At 37.1% G+C, this 23,234-nt stretch overlaps 1 protein-coding gene across 1 annotated transcript in view; it reads left to right on the top strand.

The window, feature by feature from the left end:
• Positions 1 to 23,234, top strand: part of Rnf17 (ring finger protein 17) — a 101,050-nt gene that overhangs the window by 50,924 nt on the left and 26,892 nt on the right. The window contains 9 exon segments of the mRNA XM_042685665.1: positions 4,989 to 5,142; positions 8,645 to 8,760; positions 9,717 to 9,837; positions 12,023 to 12,143; positions 13,225 to 13,452; positions 14,143 to 14,293; positions 14,654 to 14,772; positions 20,635 to 20,737; positions 22,486 to 22,601. Of these exon segments, the coding sequence (XP_042541599.1) occupies positions 4,989 to 5,142; positions 8,645 to 8,760; positions 9,717 to 9,837; positions 12,023 to 12,143; positions 13,225 to 13,452; positions 14,143 to 14,293; positions 14,654 to 14,772; positions 20,635 to 20,737; positions 22,486 to 22,601 (1,229 nt within the window).

The following is a 23,234-nucleotide window of genomic DNA, read 5'->3' as shown; positions in this document are numbered from 1 at the left end:
ACTCCCCCCCATATTTAAAGATTTATCAGGCATTGACACATACTATGAAAGATACTATTCCCTTTTTTGTTGACAATAACATACTACCACAGACTAGTTACATTATAAAGAAAAGTGCATTTTGTCTCACAGTAGGAAGTCCAAGGTTAAAAGGCTTCATCTAGTGGTCCCAATGTGGTATAAAGCAAGAGAAAAGGAGCACACTTATGCTTCCTCTGTTCTGTCCCCTGCGTCTTATAAAACCATCAGGAATCAGTCAGGATGGCTCTATCCTTAAGTCTGTAAGTTCTTCCCAAAGGCCTACCTCTAAACACCATAGTTGTATTAAGTTGCTGCCTTTTAGTACTTGCAACATATTAAACCTTGGAAGACCCTTTGAGGCCATATCTGACTCTTGCCCTAGGCATCTAAGTTCATAGTATCTTCTGTAGCTTTTACTGCCTGTTGCCTACCATTTTCCCCACCTGTGTTGTAAATTAACATGAATCAAAAATAGTATCTTGCATCAGCCCTGCAAATACCCTTTTAGACAAATTCCAATACAAGTATTCAGCATTTTGGATATTAGGTAAGTATATTCTGTCTGGTTCAAGGAAGGGAACCAAGATCTGGACTGCTACTACACAAGACCATGACCAGAGCTAGGAAAGTGGCTCAGTGGTAGAGTGCTTGCCTTGCATGCATGAAGCCCTGGGTTCGATTCTTCAGTATTCCATAAGCAGAAAAATCTGGAAGTGGCCCTGTGGCTCAAGTGGTTATAGCACTAGCTTTGATCTGAAGAGCTGAGGGACAGTGCTCAAGCCCAGCATTCAGGCTCCACAGCCAGCAAAAAAAAAGACGATGACCAATGATATTTTCAGGGAGGCTATGCAAGAGCAAGTAGGAAATCTCCTGTTAAAAGATGAAGTTTTGCTGTGTACCAGTGCTCATACCTATAATCCTAGCTAAACAGGAAGCTGAGAGCTGAGCATTGTGGTCAAAGTGAGCCTGGGCAGAAAAGTCCATGAAACTTTTTTTTTTTTTTTTGGGTCCGGTCGTGAGGCCTGTACTCTGGGCCTGGGCGCTGTCCCTCAGCTCTTCAGCTCAAGGCTAGCGCTCTACCACTTGAGCCACAGCACCACTTCCGACTTTTTTCTTTTTTGCTTATGTGGTGCTGAGGAATTGAACCCAGGGCCTCAGGTATGCAAGGCAAACGCTCTACCACTGAGCCACCTTCCCAGCCCCTCCATGAAACGTTTATCTCCAGTTAACAACATAAAACAGTTGGAAGTGGAGCTATAAATCAAATAGTAGAGTGCTAGCCTTGAGCAAAAAGGCTCAGGAGCAGTGCCTAGGCCCTGAGTTCAAGCCCCAGGCCCAGCACACACACACACAAACAAATTAATTTTTCTTGACTGGACTTACTCAATTTCCATAAACTTTTGACTGTTTTCCAGAGCTTTCATAAAGTTGACTCAGCCAAATTCTGTGTTTGAATAAGAACTTGAAAACTCCCTAATCTATTTTGGTATCATTTCTCTGCTGAATTTTAAAAGTTATCTTTGATTATTAATGAAAGAATATTAAAATCTCCTTAGATAGTTAAACGTTTTTAAATAAAATACTACTTGGGATGTGGAGGCAGGAGCAAATTGGAGGCCAGCCTATGCAGTAAGACCCTATTTCAAAGATAAAATACAAAGCAAAAGAATTGGAGCATGGCTCAAGTAGCTGAGTAGCGTTGCCTTGCGTTGTAGTCCCCTGGTTCAATTCCCAGGTCCACAGAGAAGTTTGGGGTGGGGGAAAGGAGTAATCTAGAAATTCAGAATATTTCTTTTTTTTAAATTGTGAACATACTGTACAGAGAGGTTACAATTACATGGGCAAGATAATGAGTACATTTCTTATCAAGCATTGCAGCCTCCTCCTTTGTTTACCCTTCCCATCCCTTCCCAGCCTCCCCCCCCTCCCCGGTCCCCCCACCCAACCCTCCCCCCCCCACCAAAGTTGTAAAGTTCGTTTTCGACATGACAACTTGTACTTCTCATTGTTGCAACGGGTCCACCTTTATCCTTAAACGACTTGTTTTTCCCCTTCTCCTCCACAAATTATACTGACATCAAATATAGTGAAAGCAGGGGTTATACTGTGGGGGAGGGACATACAAAGCAACAAAGAAATAATCTTATAAATGCATTAGAAACAAATGCATGAAAGAAAAAAAAACATTTAAATACATATCTAAGGGTTCATTTTCCTAACATCACATTATCTGACCTTTTCTGCTTGTCTCAGACATATACTAGATATTGCAAATAAGGGAAACCATGGGACCTATGTTTTTTTGGGCTTGGCTTACTTCACTTAATATAATTGTTTCCAAGTCTTTCCATTTCCTAACAAATGGGGCAATGTCATTCTTTCTGATGGAGGCATAGAATTCCATTGTGTATATATACCACATTTTCTTGATCCATTCATCTACTGAGGGGCATCTGGGTTGGTTCCATATCTTAGCTATGGTAAATAATGCTGCAATAAACATAGTTGTGCTGGTAGCTTTAAGGGATAAATGCCCAAAAGTGGGATTGCTGGGTCATAGGGGAGTTCTATGTGAAGTCTTTTGAGGAACCTCCATACTGCTTTCCAAAGTGGTTGAACAAGTTTACACTCCCACCAACAATGAAGTAAGATTCCCTTCTGTCCACATCCCCTCCAGCATCTGTTGTTGTTAGAGTTCTTGATTTTTGCCATTCTAACTGGGGTGAGGTGGTATCTCAATGTTGTTTTGATTTGCATTTCTTTTATGGCTAGGGAGGTTGAGCATTTCTTCATGTGTCTATTGGCCATCCTTCTTTCTTCTTCAGAGAAGTTTCTGTTTAAGTCTTTAGCCCACTTATTTATTGGGCAGTTGTTTCTTTGAGGATTTGTTGTTGGGGGATTTAATTTTTTGAGTTCCAGGTATATTTTAGATATGAGACCCTTGTCTGTTGTATGGCTAGTGAAGATCTTCTCCCAATCCGTGGGCTTTCTATTGATCTTGCTAGCTATGTCCTTTGCCATGCAGAAGCTCTGCAACTTCATGCAATCCCATTTGTCCAACCTTTCTTTGATTTGTTGTGTTTCTGGGTCTCTATTAAGAAAATTTCGGCCTGGGCCAAGGAGACCTAGGGTTTCTCCTATTCCATCCTGTAATGTTTTCAGAGTGTCTGCTTTGACTCCAAGGAGAAATTCAGAATATTTCTATTTGCATCATTATTTTAAAACGGATTCTGCCTCATTTTCCCCCATTTGAATTAGAGTTTAATATATACATATATATACATTTTTGGGGGGGGGGGGTGTGGTCATGAGGCTTGAACTCTGGGCTTGGCACTGTCCCTCAGCTCTTCAGCTCAAGGCTAGCGTTCTACTGCTTGAGCCACAGTACCACTTCTGGTTTTCAGAGTGGTTTATTGGAGATAAGAGTCTCAGTCTTTCCTTCCTGGGCTGGCTTTGAACTGCAATCCTCAGATCTCAGCCTCCTAAGTAGCTAGGATTATAGGCGTGAGCCACTGGTGCTGACCTTTTTGTTTAAATAGGTTGTTGGGCTTGAACTCACGACTTGGGTGCTTTCCTGGAGCTTTTTTGCTCAAGGCTAGTGCTCTACCACTTTGAGCCACAGCTCTACTTGTGGTTTTCTGGAGATTAATTGGAGATAAGAGTCTTATGGACTTACCTGCTCAGTCTGGCTTTGAACCAAGATCTTCAGATCTAAGCCTCCTGAGTAGGGTTACAGGTGATGCCTGGCAAGTTTAATAGTCTTTTTTTAACTTTAATGATAAGCGTTTGGAGAACTGATTAACTATACTTGATTTTTGGGGGGTACTGTAGGAATATAGAAAGAATTTTAAAGACCATCAAATAACCCCATCTAATAAAAAATTTAGTAATGTAACCTTACTGTATTATGATTTGAAAGTCATCATTTTACTTAAAAACTATTAGATGAATGATTGATAAGAAATTGGACATGAATTAGTTGGTGATCATAAGGGAAAAAATATAATGAGAAGTCAAAATGATCACTCCAAACAATAGATGAAGTTTAATACATGAAAAACCATATAGACTGACTAATGGGCTGTAATCTGTAATCCTAGTTATAAGGGAGCTAGAAACAGGAGTATCACAGTGTTCAGCCAAAAAGTTAGATCCTGACTCAGTGAAAAGTTGATAGTGTATATATCTATGATGCCAGCCAGGGCCAAATGCAAGACCCTATAGAAAAACTAAAAGCGAAAAAGACTAAAAGCATGACTCAAGTGATAGAGTATTTATCTAGTAAGCATTAGACACTGAGTTCAAATCCTAGCTCTGGGAAAAAAGTAGTCATAAAGTATTACATTTTCTGATTTACTACAACTTGTATGCTCTATAATGTAGTTTATCCAAAAAGGTTTAACATACATTCATCAAACCTTTGGATATAATACTTATCTTTGGGAACATTCAGCAGGTAGCTCCTGCTCAGTGGAAGAATTAAGCTAAATAACAGCATGATGATAACCACATAATTTCAGAAGGTGACACATTCTGCCTACAATGTGCTAGCCTAATTGTGCTAGCTTATGAGAGACTTATAAAGCAAACAGCCAGAAACAATGTGGAATCGTCCAGATAGGAAAAAATTAATTATGTTCTAAAAGTACTCGTTGAACAGTTAGAGAAACAGGAAGACTAACAGTTGAGAGGAAAATGTTTTTTATTAAATTGTATGTGTAAGTCTAGTTTTGATAAAAGCAAAAGTTTAAAGGTACAGTAGATGTATATATGTATAGAGAAAAAGTAGATAAGCACTAAATTATATAACAATGTTATTTTCTCATCTTTTCATAAGCAAATTTCATGCTATTTAAATTATTTAGCATAATTGATAAATTAATGCCAGTTTTAAGGTTTCTTAATAATATGTTCAACATTTAAATTTTAACATACTATAAAATTACAGTGCTTTATTCCTTTCTTAGATAGAGAACTTCGATTTTTTGTTTCTATTGAAGACAGTTGAGGAATTCTATAAAGGTGAAGATGGGGAAAGTCTGGAAATCCTTTGTCCAGTTCAAGATCAAGCCTGTGTAGCTAAATTTGAAGATGGAGTTTGGTACCGAGCAAAAGTTACTGGTAGGAAAGTGCATGCTATTTTCACAGGAAATATTATGCTTCAAAACAAGTACTTTTTAGTTGATTAAAAGCTTTGCAAGTAGTATTATTTGATCTTACCATTTACTGTACCTTTCTTTAGAAAGATAGTAGTAATTTTGGGAGGTCAATCTTAGACTTCTAACATTAATCATTGGGAATCTGGCTAGAAAACTATATACATACATTAAAAAAAACTAGTAATAGTATAGAGAAGTAAAGTGACCACTAGCTTCATAATACCTGCTTGTAAAGGTACAAATTGACATTACTCTTTGTGTCCTCTTCGTCTCCTTTTTGATTTACTATTCCTCTTTCCTGGAAATTATTTGCTAATTGGTCCAATATCTTTCTCTACAATTCTCATATCCTCAAGTGAATGAATGGAATTTAACTCACAAAATAATAAAAAATTAATAGGATTAGAACCAGATGATTCATGAAAATGAAGGTACTAGCTAAAAGAGACTTGGCTAAGAGAACAATTCCCTATCACTCTTCATAGTTTCAGAAGGTGGATATACTATAGGCAACTTAGTCCATGTATTATGTTTTGCTAATGGTTTTTCATCAATAAAATTCAAGTTGAGACTTGGTCTTCAATGTAGCAGTACTGACAGGAGTAGCCTAGTGAGAGATGTTTGGGTGATGAGAGTGGAACTTGCATGAATACATTAATGCCTTTTGTGCAAGAGTGGTTCTAGCTTATGAAGGACCGGATTGATTAGTTATTCAGACAGTGGATTGTTACAAGTCAGGTATTTTCCTCATTTTGCTTTTTTTACATATGCCCACTTTCCCTTAGACTTTTCTTAAAATAAAGCCAAACAGATACTGTTGCCACAGGCTCTAGGATCTTGAGCCAGAATAAACCTTTCCTTTGTAACCTACCCAGTATCAGGTATTTTGTCATAGCATTTTGTCACGTATTTTTAATACGCTTTCTAGCTTGAATATATGTATCATCTTATTAGAAGGATGAAGTTAGTTTATCTTGACATTTTAAAATGTTTTTCCCATTATTAAAGTAATCTAAAATCCCTACGATTAATTTCTAATATATAAAAAGTCCATATCTTATACCCAGACTATTTAGTCTTCCAGCCTAAGTTTTCTCTTTTGTCATTGCCGATTTAAATTTAACTAGCAGTTAGTCTTTAAATACTTTTAAAATATAGTTCTTATGAACATCTTGGTCTATTTGTGATAAAACAATACCAAAGACTGAACTTTTTAAACAATAAAAAATTATTTCTCACAGTTTTGAACATTTGGAAATCCTAAATCAAAACCCTGGCTGGTAAACCTCATGTCTCTGACCTAAGATATATCCTTTTTGCTCTGTCTGCCAAGTCAAGAAATACTATATTCTTTTTTGTGTGTGGGTGGGTTGTGGAGCTTGAACTCTGGGCTTAGGCGCTGTCCCTCAGCAGTTCAGCTCAAGGCAAGTGCTTTACCACTTGAGCCCCAGCACCACTTCCCGTGAGAGTCTCAGACTTTCCTGCCCAGGCTGGCTTTGAACCATGACCTTCAGATCTCAGCCTCCTGAGTAGCTAATATTACAAGTGTGAGTCACTGGGGCATAGCAATACTATGTTCTTAAATAGCAGAAGGCTAAAAGGTTTAAGAAAAGGGTCAAACTTCTCTCACTCAGCAACTAAGGAAGGAGCCCTCAAGATACAGTCGCCGCTGCAGGCCAAATGTCGTAACAGTGCCACATTGAGAACTAAGTTTCAATAAGAATTTTGGAGAGGATAGAAATATTAGCACAATAAGAATTTTGGAGAGGATAGAAATATTAGCACTCAACATACTAGTGTGTAGGTGTATGTGTATATGTATGTGTATATACATACATATATAGATGTATACACGCCCAAGCTGGGTTTGAACCACCATCTTCAGGTCTCAGCCTCCTAAGTAGCTAGGATTAAGGCATGAGCCACCAGCTCACTCTGTACATTTTGATAAACATGGGACAAATCAGAACATTGTTTTCATGGCACTGCAAGTCTTGGCAACTACTTGTAAGTGGGAATTGTTGCCTTCAGGGCAGTTTTTTGAGAACAAAATGACATCTAAAATATTTGAAGAGTAACATTCAGCAAGATGTAGCTTACATGGTGACTTTGAGGGTGGAAATGGAACTGCATTTGTGACTCAGTTCATTTTCCTGCACTTTCTATAGCTCTGCTGAACTCAATCTTTGAGATCATATTTGGTAACTTATTTTATTTTCTAATGTCTGCTTAATTTAAAAAGCTGGATTGTGCTAAAAGACGTTAATAACATGCCACTCCTACCCTCAAATCCAGTTACTTTCCATTTTTATAGCTGTTTAGGTTATTTATTTTGCTTCGGTGTTTACTTGTGTTAATTCTTTTTAATAATATGTATTACTTCTGTCCCTGCTCCAGATCTGCATAATTATTATTTACTTGGTATTCTGTAAGTCTTAGATCTCTCTATAACCATTTCTTCCTCCCTCTCTCTGCCAGTCTTGTATCACAGATTCACTTAAATCCATATTCTATGTAAATATTTTCATTGCTACATCTTAAAATATACTTTGTTTAATTCTGACTTAATAATTATGCCTATTTTCACTTATTTTCCTTTACTTTGTAGTTATATTTTCCTGATACTTAAAAACAACTTTCCACATGATCAGATTTTTTAGGTGTTTGTTTGTACCATGAAACGGTCTTCTAGAATGATTAGCCCTTAGTTTTACTACAAATCTGTTATTCTGGAAACTTCTTTCACATGGCAATGTACATTGTTCTATATTGGACCTCTTGTTTTCTAGACACCAGTTTCACAACTTGTATACTCCTTTCTTTGGGTTATCCCCTCCCAGTTGTTTCCTCAGAAAAGAAATAAGTAAAAGGCAAATTTGAGACTTCCCATGGCTACTGGTTCGGTTGATAATTTGGGTGATTATAACAACAATAATAATAGATTAAAAATAGTGTTTGTTAAATTCTATCACATACCCTTGGTTTTGCTTGCTTAAAATTACATCTCCAAGTATCTTGAACCAAGGGTAAAAATCTAACGGCACTGGAAGAACTAAAATATTTGTTTTACCTGGAGATTAAAATGGGGAAGCAACCACATGGTAGCCTTACCCCTGTAATAACATGTCTCTGTAGTTATATCACAGGTGTTCACTATTATGGGGTCTAAGTTGTATGAAGTGTCCTCTTAAGTATCAGTGCTGTGCCATCAGCTTCTACATGCCAATAGAAATGCTAATCTTCATTCTCATATTGGAATGCTACCTTATTTTTCATTTTACCATAATAGTCTTTAAATTTGAAATATCAACAAGTTCCATAACACACTGTACATAGATGTGTTGTGAGAGAATAAAGTCAACCATATATTTTGAGTGATTCCAAAAAGGTCAGTGTTTAAAGCACAGAAAGCAGTCTGGTAGAAGTCTGTACAGTTGTGGTTTCTAATTATACAATTTTTAAAGGACTGCCTGGACATCGGGAAGTTGAAGTTAAATATGTAGACTTTGGAAATACTGCAAAAATAACCGTTAGAGAGATGCGTAAAATAAAGGATGAGTTTCTGAATACTCCAGAGAAGGTAATCTACTTGTTCTGAGTTCTACAAATATGAAAGTACTTTTAGAAGTCCTTTGCTTTTTCCTCCATTGGAAGCATTTCTGTTAACCATCATTCTTGTCTCTAAATAGGTTCTGATAGAAGGGCTATAGGTAAGTATCACTAGATACTATGTAAGAAGTATTATGTGGAGGCTGTGGGGATTGCAGCTCAGTGGTAGAGCACTTGCCTAAACATGTATGATCCTAAGCTCTGCAATAATAAGTATATGGGGCAAATAAATATTCATTATAAATATTTTATGTTTATTTCTAAGTAGTTCCTGGTCTGCAACTTTTAATATATCATTTTGCAGTATATAATGTGGAGGGTTTCACTTTCATGGCACACTGATTGAGAAAAAGTTCATTTCAAAAGTATTGTGATTTTAAGTATATGTATATATACACACACACACACACACACACATAAATATATGTATATATATACCTGCAATAGAAAGAGCAATGTGGAAGAATGTGTAAAAACACTTGAACTGCTGATCTCTGTGAAAAGGAATGTCCAAAGTAGAATAAGGAGGCTTATTTGTAATTTATATTTTCCTATATTATTTAAATTTTTATAAGAAAGATTAGATAAAAAATAGTCCATTAAACCTGCTTTTCTCACTTCTTTCTAACTCTTTAAATGAAAATTTCTAGTATATGAATGTGCAGTACTTCATCAAATATTTAATTCCAATCATTTATAAAGTACTTTCTTATAAAAAGCCATCACACATTTGTTTCTAAATGCAACCACAAAGATTAATTTGTGTTTTGGCAGCTTTTTTTCAGGGCCAAGGATGCTTGGCAAGTACTCTGCCTCTGAGCTCTATGAAGATAACTTTTCTACACTTACCTAGTACTTTAAAAGTACTAAAAGTACTAAAAAGCCCGAAACTAAGTTCACTTAATGGTGGGATTTTGTTTGACACAGGCAATTAAATGTAAGCTGGCATACATTGAGCCATGTAAAAGAGCAGCACAGTGGTCCAAAAAAGCTAAAGAAAAATTTGAAGAAAAGACTCAAGATAAATTTATGACATGCTCAGTTATTAGTAAGTTATTTCCATTTTACTATATAATTACACATAGTTTTATAATAAGGTTGACACTATAGTTTTTGTCTTATCTTAAGAATAAATTTAATGTGGTACAAGTAGTAATAAGAGGTAACATTTGAGATAGGAGGAACGGGATTGTATCTTTAGCTTTAGATTCAAAGTAGATAGGTATGGTAGTGTCAGCTCTTGAGAGGCTGGGAATAAGAGAATCATTTGAGCCCAGTAATTTGAGGCCAGCCTGCATAACATAGGAAAATCATTTCAAAAAACAAAGATCAAGTCCCCTTTGACAATGCCTCTTGAGCTCAAAAGCCATATATATTAGCTTCATTTATTTGTGTGCATTTTTGCTGAAGCTCTATCTCTGTCCTTGTCATATTGATGCTAATGTTTAATTTCCAGGCAAGTGAGGGGAAGTGGTACATGACTGGTGAATAGGTTTTGTTTCTTGGTGGGGTTTTTTTTTGTGCTTTGGTTTTTTGTTTATAGGTTATCTGCATATTTTTTCAACAGAACAGTTTGGATCCAAAATTTTGGCTGTCCACTAGCCCACAATTTTCTGAAACAATAGGTTCTCAGAATCTTTAAAGCAAGGACATTTGAATTTAATCCGGAAAACAGTTAAAATGGCAAAGGTTCAAAATACATACAGTATATTTGTTCCCTATTGGAACAAAAGACTTCATATAGGAGGAGTATGAAACCAAAGAACTAAAAGAGTTATAAAAGTAGGATTATATAGGTTTAATATGACAGCATTACTTAGTTGTTCCTGGTAATTTTCTGAGCCATGGAAAAAAAGTAGCTGACATGGGCTGGGAAGGTGGCTCAGTGGTAAAGCGCTTGCCTTGCATGCATGAGGCCTTGGGTTCGATTCCTCAGCACCACATAAGCAAAAAGAAAGAAGCTGGAAGTGGCGCTGTGGCTCAAGTGGTAGAGCACTAGCCTTGAGTTGAAGAGCTGAGGGACAGCGCTCAGGCCCAGAGTTCAGGCCCCACGACCGGACCCAAAACAAACAAACAAACAAAAAAAGTAGCTGACATGTACTCTTACAAATGGGTAATGTAGAATATTACTGTTGATATTTTTAATTTGGAATCATTCTGAACAGCTATCAGCCACTCATTTAAAAGTATGGGCATATAGTCATCTCAGTGCATACTTTTGACAAGTATTTCCTAAACAAATTCTGGCTGTCATTTATTGAGCAAGTTCTCTGGGCTGTGTACTGTATAAATAGATACATGAAATATAAATCTTGGCCTCAGTTAATTACTAGTCTATGATATACATCTAACAAGCCAATTTAGTTTCTGGAGGAAAAGTTACATGGTTACTCCTATAAAGCAAAAAGACAGAAATATCCTGTTAGGAGTTCTAGATTGAGTTGGTTCTGTTCTAGATTTTGTATTCTTATTTAAAAAAAAAATACTAAGACAAACTGGGTGCTGGTAGCTCACACCTATAATCCTTGCTACTCAAGACTGAGATTTCAGGATTGTGGTTCAAAGCCAGCCTAGGCAGGAAAGTCCACAAGACCTCTCTCTCTAATTACCAAAAAAAGCCAGAAGTGGAGCTGTGGCTCAAGTGGTAGAGTACTAGCCTTGAGCAAGAAAGTTCAGGAACAGTGCCCAGGCTCTGGGTTGAAAGGCCCAGGACCAACACCCAGAATCCTAAGACATTTTTATACTTGGAAAAGCTATAAACCCTCACAAATAATTACTAGCCTGAATATTCACTTTGCCCTTTTAAGAGTTGATTGAATTTAGAGCAATCTAAAACTACAAAAAATATTTCTGATGGATGTTTGTTTTTCTGAATTTAAAAGCTTTATACTGTTTTAGCTCAAGCCCTAGCAAATAGCACACAATAACCTAAAACCATTTTTATGCCATAATACAGATAATACTACTTGAGAGTACAAATGCTGTTTTAACTAGAGAAACTAACCCTTTATCAAGAAACTTCCTTGCATACTAAAGATAGAAATTGTTTCCAATTTTTTCATTTTCTTATGATACCTAGGTTTGATGTTGGGACCTCAGGCTTGCTAAGAAGACACTTTACCACTTGAGCCCTGTTTCCAAATATTTTTTATAGAAAATTGCCTCATTTAGTGTGTTTTGCAGTACATTACTGCATTCATTTTTTCCCTAAAATGAATCTTATGCTTTTACAGAAATTCTAGAAGATAATGTGCTGTTAGTTGAGCTTTTTAATTCTTGCTGTGCTCCTGGGATGATTCCTACTAGTATTAATGACCAACTTGTCAAAGAAGGGCTAGCATCTTACGAAGCAGGGTAAGTAAGTACACAGGTAAACTTACATTCTTTAGTAATATTTCAGTCACAGAAGAGAAACTGGAATTTCCTGTTTCTACATCAAAAGGAAAAAAAGTGGAGAAGAATAATTGAGTCATTGGTTTGATGAGTAGAATAGCTTTTCCTTTCATCTCTAAGGGACTTTAAGAAAAAGGCTTCTCAAGATTGAGACCAGCATCTTATTTCCAGGTCAAATGTCTGCTTTGGCAGCCCCATGTACTTGTCTGAGAGAGATGGAAAGAGAAATATCAAGGTATAGAATAAGCATAGTGCTAGAGTAGTCCACATTCCGATTTGGAGAAATGTAAACATTCCTGTTTCAAAGGGAAAGTTTAAGTATAGCCAAGCTTAAGCCCTTGTGCTCATTCCCACCAAAGACTGGTAGAGGTAGTCCCAGTGGTAGAGGTAATCCCAGAAGCAGAAGGGCAGAATGGCAGCAAGAAAGAATGAGAGAGTTTGTAGAACAAGACCAAGAATCCTTCCACAATACATTTTTGCAATGTTGGATGTTCCCTAAAAGGTTCTACAGAAATCCCATGCATAACCTCAAGAAAGCCAGTATTTGGATAGTACCCAGATGTAATGCCCATCAGCATAAGCCAGAGAGATAATGACAACCAGAACCTGCCTCTCCTCCTAGTATTTATTGTCTGTGTCCATTCCCCCATCTACCCTCATACCGGAGGAGCAGGAAGAGAGTAAGGGCCTCTTCCGTTCCCCCATCTCAAATGAAGGAGGAAAGAAGAGCAGACATTTAAACTATATTGTACTTACATTTTTTTCTTATTAAACTCAGGATTACCAAGTTATATATACACAGTTAAACAGTAAAGTTTTCTTTAAGATGCATAGTTAAATGTATTTGGACAGGCATATTGGGTCATGTATCTATCATCTCAGTCAAGAGTTTTTTAAATGACTAAATTTAGTAATTGTTATAAACATTACAATAAGAAGCAGTAAATTATAGCTGAAACTTGTTCATCTTTAAACCTAAGCGAGTAACAGCATAAATATTTTGCCAGTTATGTTTCCTGCTAACCTTTGCTATTTTTTTCAGTTATACCCTCAAAGATAACTCTAAAAAGCATACTGAAGTATGGGATCCTTCTCCAGAAGAAATTATTTCAAATGAAGTAAACAACTTAAATCCTGTGCCTGTAAAATCTCTACCTAATGAAAATTTCCAGTCATTCTATAATAAGGAACTGCCCGTGCATATCTGTAATGTAGTATCTCCTGAGAAGATTTATGTTCAATGGCTACTCACAGAAAACTTACTTAATAGGTATATAATGAAACCATATTGCCTACAGTTTTACTCTTCCTATGTTTTGTTGCACAGAAATAAGTGTATAATTTTAAAATTAATAAGTTTATTTCAGCTAGAGGAGTCTTTAAACTGTTGAAGTATAAAGTAGATCTGTTCATTATTTTTAGTGTTAGAATTAGTTCTAGTGCCTACCCCTTGGTAGTTGTATTTGCATGTTGGAGATAACAGTGGTAATGATATGGATAATCCTTTCATGTCTTGGAGATTAATTCTAGTACAGAGATGAACAAATAGTGTGGCAGCTTGTGGTAATGTGCATTTGGGGAAGAAGGCAGCTTTACAACAAAGCACATCTCATAGAGACAGTGGCGTTTGAAAAGGGCCATGAAGGGCCCTGTGAGCATCTCAGGGAAGTTCATCTTGGACAGAGGGAAGAGCTAGTTTGAGGTGGGAGTATGCTTTGTACCTTTCAAAGAACATGGTGCTCAGTTTGGCTGGAGTAGAATGATCAAAGGGAAAAGTCAAATATGTGAGCAGGGACAGAATGGGAATACTGGGGAAAGTGAAGGAAGAGGTGACATTGTCCAAAACAGAAATGTACTCATTACATGATTTATGAAATAGTAGCCCCTCTGAACAACACCTAAAAATAACAAAATTATATTTAAAATTTTATATTACAAAATTTAATCTTTTTTATTATAGTTTAGAAGAAAAGATGACAGCTACTTACAAAAACTCAGAATGGGAACCTACTAAATGGGAAAGTGATATGCATTGTGCTGTTAAGGTCCCAGATAAAAATCAATGGCGAAGAGGCCAGATCATCAGAATGGTTACAGACACACTGGTAGAGGTAAAGGCAGAGTTTAAAACATGAAAGTGAATTGATTTTCTTTTTTTCTTAGATTATTCAGTTTTTATTATGCTTTTTAATTCACCAAAAATCATTAAATGTTTGGGCTGGGAAGGTGGCTCAGTGGTAGAGTGCTTGCCTTGCATGCCTGAGGCCCTGGGTTCGATTCCTCAGCACCACATAAGCAGAAAGAAAAAAGCCAGAAGTGGCGCTGTGGCTCAAGTGGTAGAGCGCTAGCCTTGAGCTGAAGAGCTGAGGGACAGCACCCAGGCCCAGAGTTCAGGCCCCACGACTGGACCCAAAAAGAATAAATAAATAAATAAATGTTGTCTTTCCATACTTAAAATATTGTTTTTGTAGGTCTTGCTATATGATGTGGGGGTTGAACTAGTAGTGAATATTAACTGTTTAAGAGAACTTAAAGAAGATCTCAAGACAATGGGAAGATTATCTTTGGAGTGCTCTCTTGTTGATATAAGGTAGTTTTATGCTAAGTAAATTAGTATTTTACTTATTGAATGTTAGTCATTTAAAATATTGTAATAGTTTTCTGTTTTAATTTTGCTAATATGAAACTTCCATAAAATCTGGTTAATTCAGAGGTTTAAGAGGAAGAAAATAGGACTGGCACACACCCATAATCCTAACTACTCAGGAGGTGAAAGTAAGAGGGTTGCAATCCAAAACAAGAGGTAAAAGCATAAGACCTGATCTGAAAAAACAAACTAAAAGCAAAAGGAAGTGGTAGAGCACCCACCTAGCAAATAGGCCTCCTAAGAAGGAAGGATAAATATTTGGGGCCTGTAACTGTAGTGGTATTAAGGAAATAGAAGTAGACTTAAGATGAAAGGTACCTAGATAGAATTCAAACTGTGGAGAAAGACTTTAGAACAACAACAAAGAAGAAATAAAATTTATTTCCTAAATATTAAATTGTATGGAAAGCTAAATATATAAATTTTAGAGTGAGTTATGGAAGATAAAGGAATATTAATATGTCATGTTTTTAAGCCTGCTGGAATCTCACTATAAAAATGGTGCAGTGTAGCATTATTTACCATAGCTAAGATATGGAACCAACCCATATGCCCCCTCAGTAGATGAACAGTCAAGAAAATGTGATGTGTGTGTGTGTGTGTGTGTGTGTGTGTGTGTGTGTGTATACACAATGGAATTCTATGCCTCCAGAAAGAATGACATCACCCCCATTTGTTAGGAAATGGAAAGACTTGGAAAAAATTATATTAAGTGAAGTAAACCAGGCCCAAAGAAACATAAGTCTGATGGTTTTCCTTATTTGCAATAACTAGTATAAGTCTAAGACAAGCAGAAAAGGTCCAAAACTAAGTACATATGATCATATAAGGTGATGATAAGTGAAATGAACCCCAAGATAGGGACACAACTGTTTTTTTCTTGCTTGCTATTGTTTTTAACGTACTTAAAATGTACTATGTGATTTTTTTTGTTTCTTTTTATGTTCTCCCATGGTATAACCCCTGTTTTCACTATATTTGATGTCAGTGCCCTGCATCTTATATATACATTTCTCTAATTTGGGGAGGGAAATAACAAAATGCTTAAATAAGGATACAGGTTGACCCATTGTAACAATGAGATGTACAAGACACTATGTTGAAAACGAACTTTACAACTTAGGGGGAGGGAGGAGTTGGGGAGGTGGGGCAGGAAGGGATGGTAGGGGGAAAACAAAGGAGGCGGTAACAATGCTCGATAGGAAATGTACTTATTACCTTACTCATGAAACTGTAACCCCTCCATACAGTATTTCTATAATAAAAAAATATTAAAAATAGTGCAGTTTAGCCAGGTGCCAATAGCTCACACCTGTAATACTAGCTACTCAAGAGGCTGAGATCTAGGAATCTCAGTTTGAAGCCAGCCTGGGCAGGAAAGTCTGTGAAACTGATCTCCAATTAGCCATCAAAAAAAGAAAAAAGCCAGAAGTGGAGTTGTAGCTCAAGTGGGAGAATGCGACCAGCCTTAAGCAAAAGAGCTCAGAGACAGTACCCAGGCCCTGAGTTCAAGCCCCACAATAGACACATATACAAAAGTGCAGTTTATATAGTAAAACTGTAAAACCAAAGACCACACAGTCATTATCTACAACAAAACTTGGTGACAAGTCTAAACAAGAAAGAATGACTGGAAAGTAAAACAGTCTAGAGTGGGTAGAAGCTAGCAGGTAAGAGAAAGGGCTGACAGATGGTGAATGAGGATGAATATGGTCTACAGAATTTATTTGCATGCCTGAAAATAGAACAGTGAAACCTGTTGAAATTGTTTTAAGAAAGGAGAGTGTGGTAAAGGATTGTGATCGAGGGAGAAAGGTTAATGGAATGCATTGTATACAGTAATTCCCTGCCCCCCCAGTAAAACTAATATATGGGAGTAAAGAAGAAAGCTTGGCAACAGGTGACCCCTGTGAGCGCCCAAATATCACCATGTGGGGTATATGGTAAACCTGGAAGGAAGGCTGACTAGGATTGTGACACTCTGAACAGTAGCATTTCATTGAGCATGCTGGCTCATGTGAGAGGGAAGTGATACTGGATGCAATTCATAGCTGAATGAGAAGTATGTAATGGTCAAAGTTCCATGATACTGAAGGCTTCTGAGCTGTATGACTTCTTAGAGGAAACTAGTCTCCCTTTCTATGACCCCCACACTGAGGAAAACTACCAATTCTATTTGAGAAAGATAGTAGATCCAAATTGAAGTAGGAGAGAGAAGCAGAGGAACAAGATCTCAGAATATGAGGCCATATCTTCTGTCACTTAGGGAAAAGCAACAGAAAATTTTACAGTCATTAAGCTAGAAAAGCAACTCCTAAACATGAAGGAAAGTATTTCCTGTAAAACATGAGCAGGGGAATAAACTTCAGTCAAATATTTTTCAAATGATGTTTTTAAAAAGCCAAATACATACTCAAAGGCAGTGAAAAAATCTACCAAAAAAGGCACGTACAAACTATAATCTGATATTTCAAAATAAACTAGAAGAAAATGAAACTATGCTAGATGTTTTGAAAGCACATTAGAATTAGAGAACTCAGAAATATGATTACTAGAGAAAAGGGAAGATTTGAAAAGTGGCGACAGAACTCAGGAAAGAATTGCAAGTGAAATAGCAATAGTAGACTTAAGTCTAATCCTAGCTATTTGGGAGGCTGAGATCTGAGGATCCTGGCTCAACAGCCTGGTGGGCAGGAAAGTCCATGAGTCTTATTTCTAACCACCAAAAAGCTGCAAATGGAGCTGTGGCTCAAGTGGTAGAATGCTATCTTTGAGCAAAAAAAAAGCACCTCAGACACACAAAAAAAAGTACAGTAAAGTAGAAAAAATACAAAAGCAAATAATGCAATTGATAAAGAACTTCCCTGAGACACTTATATCCAACTAAACACCAGAAAAACAGAAGTGGCGCTATAGCTCAAGTGGTAGAGCACTTGCCTTGAACCGAAGAGCTGAGGGACAGCGCCAAGAGTTCAACCCCACAACCGACCAAAAAAAGGAAAGTCTAATAAGCCTTGTACTTCTGGACCCTGGACTCATTACATTACAGATACCATCTCACTTAATCCTCACAACACACCTTTAAGTTAAGAATAAGATATTATCTAAGGAACAATCTTAAAGAGATTTTTTTTTATCCAAGGTAAAATAATCTAACTGCCTAGTATTTTAAACTTATCTGAATCCAAAACTAGAACTTTATACTAACACACTGCTTTTTTTTTTTTTTTTGTCGGTAGTGGGGCTTGAACTCTGGGCCTGGGCTCTGTCCCTCAGCTCTTCAGCTCAAGGCGAGCGCTCTACCACTTGAGCTACAGCGACACTTCCGGTTTTCTGGTGGTTTATTGGAGATCAGAGTCTCACGGTCTCTCCTGCCCGGGCTGGCTTTGAACCGCGATCCTCAGATCTCAGCCTCCTGAGTAGCTAGGATTACAGGCGTGAGCCACCAGCGCCCGGCACTGCTATTTTTATCGAGATAAAATAATCATCATAAAATTGACTCTTGCTATCCTAACTGTATTTTGTAATCTTAAAACATTTTTATTGCTGTGCAACACTCACCAGAACATTTTCATGTTCCCTACTAAAATTCTACATTCATCATACTGGAGCTTGAACTCAGCCTCTTACTTGTTAGGAAAATGTTCTACCACCTGAGCAACAGATCCAGCCTCTTTTTGCTTTTGCTTTGGTTATTTGGATTTTGCTTAATATCTGGGCCAACCCAAGCTGCAGTCCTTTTTGTGGTTCCCCCCTTTTTTGGGGGATGATGGGTATCACCACTGTGCCTAGCCATTGAGTTTCCCTATTGCTGGTAGTACAGGACATACTACTCCACCCAGTTACTGGTTATATGAGGTCTCAAGAACTTCTGTTTGTCTGGGTGAGCCTCAAGCCATGACCCCCCCCCCCAATCTCTTATCTCTCAAATAGCTGAGTTTATAGGCTTGAGCCACTGCATCTGGCACAATATTTTTTGATGTGGTAAATACCTTTAGATGTCCAAAAGTTAGTATTTATGTGTATACATAATCATAGAAAAGCCTTACTATTAGACTGATTTTTATTTGTAAAGATCTGAATAGAGTTGCCCTCCATATCTGCAAGTTTCATATACTGGATTCAACCAACTTCAGACTGATTTTAATCTGTACTGAATATCAACAGACTTCTTGCCTTGTCATAACTCCCTAAACAATGTAGTACAGCAACTATTTATATAGTATTTTTATTTTGATATTATATGTCATCTAGAGATAATTTAAAATAGAAGGAAGGATATGCATGAAGGTGGGTTCTCTGTTTATATAAGGGACTTAAGCGTCTGTGGATATTGGCAGCCAAGAGATGGCATGGAATTCCCCCTAAATACCAAGGGGTAGTCATAAATAGTAAGCCATAACTGACTTAGAGGAATCTATCAATAATTTAAGATTCTTAGATTAAGCTTATCGTAAGAACACTCACACAGTTACTCAGTTTCAACTCTGCATACTAAAATAGATGATGAAGCTGAGTACTTTTGATTAATTTGCCCAAGATTATTTGAACTGCCTGTGGTGTGTGTGTCTCTGTGTGTGTACGTACCAGTCTTGTGGTTTGAACTCAGAGCCTGGGAACTATCCCTGAGCTGCCTTTGCTCAAAGATGGCACTCTACAATTTGAGCCAGAGTTCCACTCAAGACCAGAACTTGAACTCAGTACATTTTTGCTCATTGGCTGACACTAGCAACTGAGCCATGACTCCAGCCGTTGGCTGTTTCTTTTTAGTAGTTTATTATTAGAGATAAGAGTCACACAGATTTTTCTGCCCAGGCTGGCTTTGAACTTCATTCCTCAAATCTCAGTATTCTGAATAGCTAGCAAGCCTGAATCACTGGTGCCCAGATTTGTCAAATTTTTAATGAACATCTTTACTATGCATTATTATTTACCATTCAATCTTTGACCAAAGAAATAAACTCTATAGTCTGCTAATTTTTATAATCATTCAGAATTATATGGCTAAATTAAAAGTTTTGAGTAATTTTTTGAATCTGTAGTTAAATCACAATTTAAAATAATCATTGAAAGTTTTGAGCTGGGTGCTAGTGCCTCATACTTGTAATCCTAGCTACTCAGGAGGCTGACATCTGAGGACAGAGGTTCAAAGCCAGCCTGAGTAGGAAAGTCTGTGAGACTCTCATCTCCAATTAACCATCAGAAAACCTGAGGTGGCACTGTGGCTTAAAAAGGCAGAGTGCTAGCCTTGAGCACTTTCGCTCAAGGACAGCACCCAGGCCCTGAGTTCAGGCCCCACAACCAACAAAAAAGTTTTGTAAACTATGGAGGTTTATATTTATGGATAGTGACTCAGATTAGATTTGAATTACATAAACTTCCAAAAATGTGGAGTAGGCTTGCATTTTTTTCCATTAAGTATTTCTGTAATGGTTTTCATGTACCTGGCATGGTGCTAGACATTAGGGGAAAATGATGATAGGAGAGCATATCGACTGTGCTCCCAGTGTTTTTTATTTGTTCACATATAGGAAATGTATCATGACTTACTGCACCTATGTTTTAGGAGTTGTCATGTAGCTGCAGAAAAGATACACATAAATAAGCATTGTGATTGGACTTTAAGTAAACAGGGATACACCAAAGGCCATGCAGAAACATGAATCCAGGTTCACATTTATTTCTTACTACGTGTATATATATATGTGTGGTTCAGACTGAATATGCATGTGTTTGTGTATAATACCTGTATCTTCCAATATGCTAGGCTATAGTTAGAGCATCTGTAGTTATTTTTTATTTTAGACCAACTGGCGGGAGTGACAAGTGGACAGCTACAGCTTGTGATTGTCTTTCTTTGTACCTCACTGGAGCCATAGCGACTATAATCTTACAGGTGGGCAGTAGGGTAAGCAATTACTGCAGATATGTATTGATTGTATCACTAATGTTTTCCATTATGTCAGTTTCTTTTCATTGTTTTGTTTTGGTGGGATAGGGTCTTACATATAAACCAGGCTTGCCTTAAACATGTGATTTTTCTTACTCAGCCTCCAGTTTTACTTGAGAAAGTAATAGCAAGCTATCTGGATTTTATTGCAAGCTTTGTTGTCTATGTCATCTATTCATAATAGATGTTCAGACAAATGATTATATGAATGAGTCAAAATATGTCTTGGCCAGGCAAGTAACTTATGCCCATAACCCCAGCTACTCATAAGTTGGAGACTAAGAGAATCAAGATCCAAGGCCAGCCCAGGCAAAATGATGGCAACCAACAAGCCAAGCATGATGGTTCACCCCTGGAATCACAGTTATTAAGAGATAGTAGGTAGGATGCTTATAGTCTGAAATAAAAATGTGAGACCCTAGCTGAAGAAATAAAGCTAAAAAGAGCTTGGGGAGTGCCTTCCTAGTAAGGATGAGACCAAACCTCAGTACCAAAGAAGCATTTTCTAAAATAATCCACTGACTTGTACCTAGTATCCTAGCTACTTAGGAGTCTGAGATCTGAGGATCACAATTCAAAGCCAGGCAGGCAGGAAAGTCTAAGATTCTTCAATTAACCACCAAAAAGCTGGTGGTAAAGCACTGGCCTTGAGCACAAAGCTCAGGGACAGTGCCCAGGCCCTAAGCTCAAGTTTCACAACTAGCACAAAAAATAAAATAGGCTTGATTTGAAATTTTTGCATATTAAAAATACATATATGTTAGACTATACTTCTGAATCCTTTTGATAGCTTTTTACCAAAATGAAAAACTAGGACCTAATGAAGTAAAAAGTAATTATAAAGCTGGGTGTACATGGCTCACCCCTGTAATCCTAGCTACTCAGAAGGTTGAGATCTGAAGTTCACAGTTTGAGGCCAGCCACTACAGGAAAATCCATGAGACTCTCACCTTCACCTAACAACCAAAAAGCTGAAAGTGGGGCTGTAGCTCAAATGGTAGAGCACTGGCCTTGAACAAATAGAGCTAAGAGATGGCATCCTGTTCAAGCTCCAGGATTGACACACAAGAAAAGTAACTATAGGTGACAAAATGAGTATGTATGTATGATATGTCAGTATGGACTTGAGAAGAGGCATCTATTACTTTAGAATACTTAAAAATCTTTTCACTTTTTCCTCATTTGAAAATGTTACTGAATAGATTAGAATTTTCTTACACAATTTTCCATGTTACCATGTTTGTTGTGCTTTCTCCATTTTTATTATTTTTCCAGATACAAAATAGATTTTTCGTATTTGCTCTAATTTTTCATAAGGAAAAAGTCACACTGTGGAAAGTATAACGTGGTTCTATCATTTATAAGGAGTTTAGGAGATTAGAGAATTGTTCATTAGTAGTGTGTCTACCTCATTTGGGTTGGAAAGAAGTTGTTTTAGTACCATTGGGGGGGGGAGTACATTTCACCTGATAATAAAGACTTCCTCATCCATTTCACAAAAAAAGAAGACCTGAAACTAAATGGAAAATTAAACAAAATTATCCCTATTGACGCCATATGTTTTCCATCTGGTGTATTTAAATGTCAAAATATGTTACTCAGTTGGGCTTTTTCTTTTACTTGAAGAAATGTAACATAATTGTAATCTTACAAGCAGTATACTTTTGCATTTTTGTATCTCATATTCTACTTTTAAATCTCTGCAGGAAAACCACACAACATGGCCATTACCTGTGAAAATTTACTGTAGAGATGAAAAAGGAGATCGAGTTGATGTTTCTAAATACTTGATTAAAAAGGGTTTGGCTTTAAGAGAGAGAAGGTATCGAATTTTGAATTTTTCTTGACATCATTGTGTGATTTGACACTTTTTTTTCTTGCCTACGTAAATCCCCATGTACTTTCTTTTCTGTTGCTGTTGTTCTGGTCCTGGAGCTTAAACTCAGGGCCTAAGCACTGACCTCAACTTTTTGGATCAAGGCTAGTGCTCTATCACTTGAGTCAGAGCTCCATTTTGGGCTTTTTTGGTAGTTATTTGGCGATATGAGTCTCACAGACTTTCCTACCTGGGCTGACTTTGAACTGCAGTCTTCAGATTTTACCCTCTTGAGTAGCTAGAATTACAAGCATAAGCCACCATCACCCAGTTTTTCCATGTACTTTAAAACCCAGATTGCATCTTACTTGCCCTCAAAGATTTATAAATTAACCCCCCATGAGCCAGCTCAAAATTGCTCATTTCTTTATTCATAGTCACTAGCTCATGTATACTGGCTTTTATACTTTCCCCTTTTTCTCTGTCATTTATATTACAATACCTTTCAATGCCGAAGGAAAAGAAAACCGGTGAGTACCATATCTGAGTCCTTTGGGCATCCTTTTCTTTAAAATGGTTAGCCTTTATGTTGGTACATAAGGCTAGTTGGTACATATAACATGTATTTATGCAGCACAA

This window comes from Dipodomys spectabilis, unplaced genomic scaffold, assembly GCF_019054845.1.
Source record: "Dipodomys spectabilis isolate Male_0828 unplaced genomic scaffold, ASM1905484v1 ptg000095l, whole genome shotgun sequence".
Taxonomy (NCBI): domain Eukaryota; kingdom Metazoa; phylum Chordata; class Mammalia; order Rodentia; family Heteromyidae; genus Dipodomys; species Dipodomys spectabilis.
The sequence above is the reverse complement of the archived record's forward strand: the minus strand, read 5'-3'. Positions and strand labels throughout refer to the sequence as shown.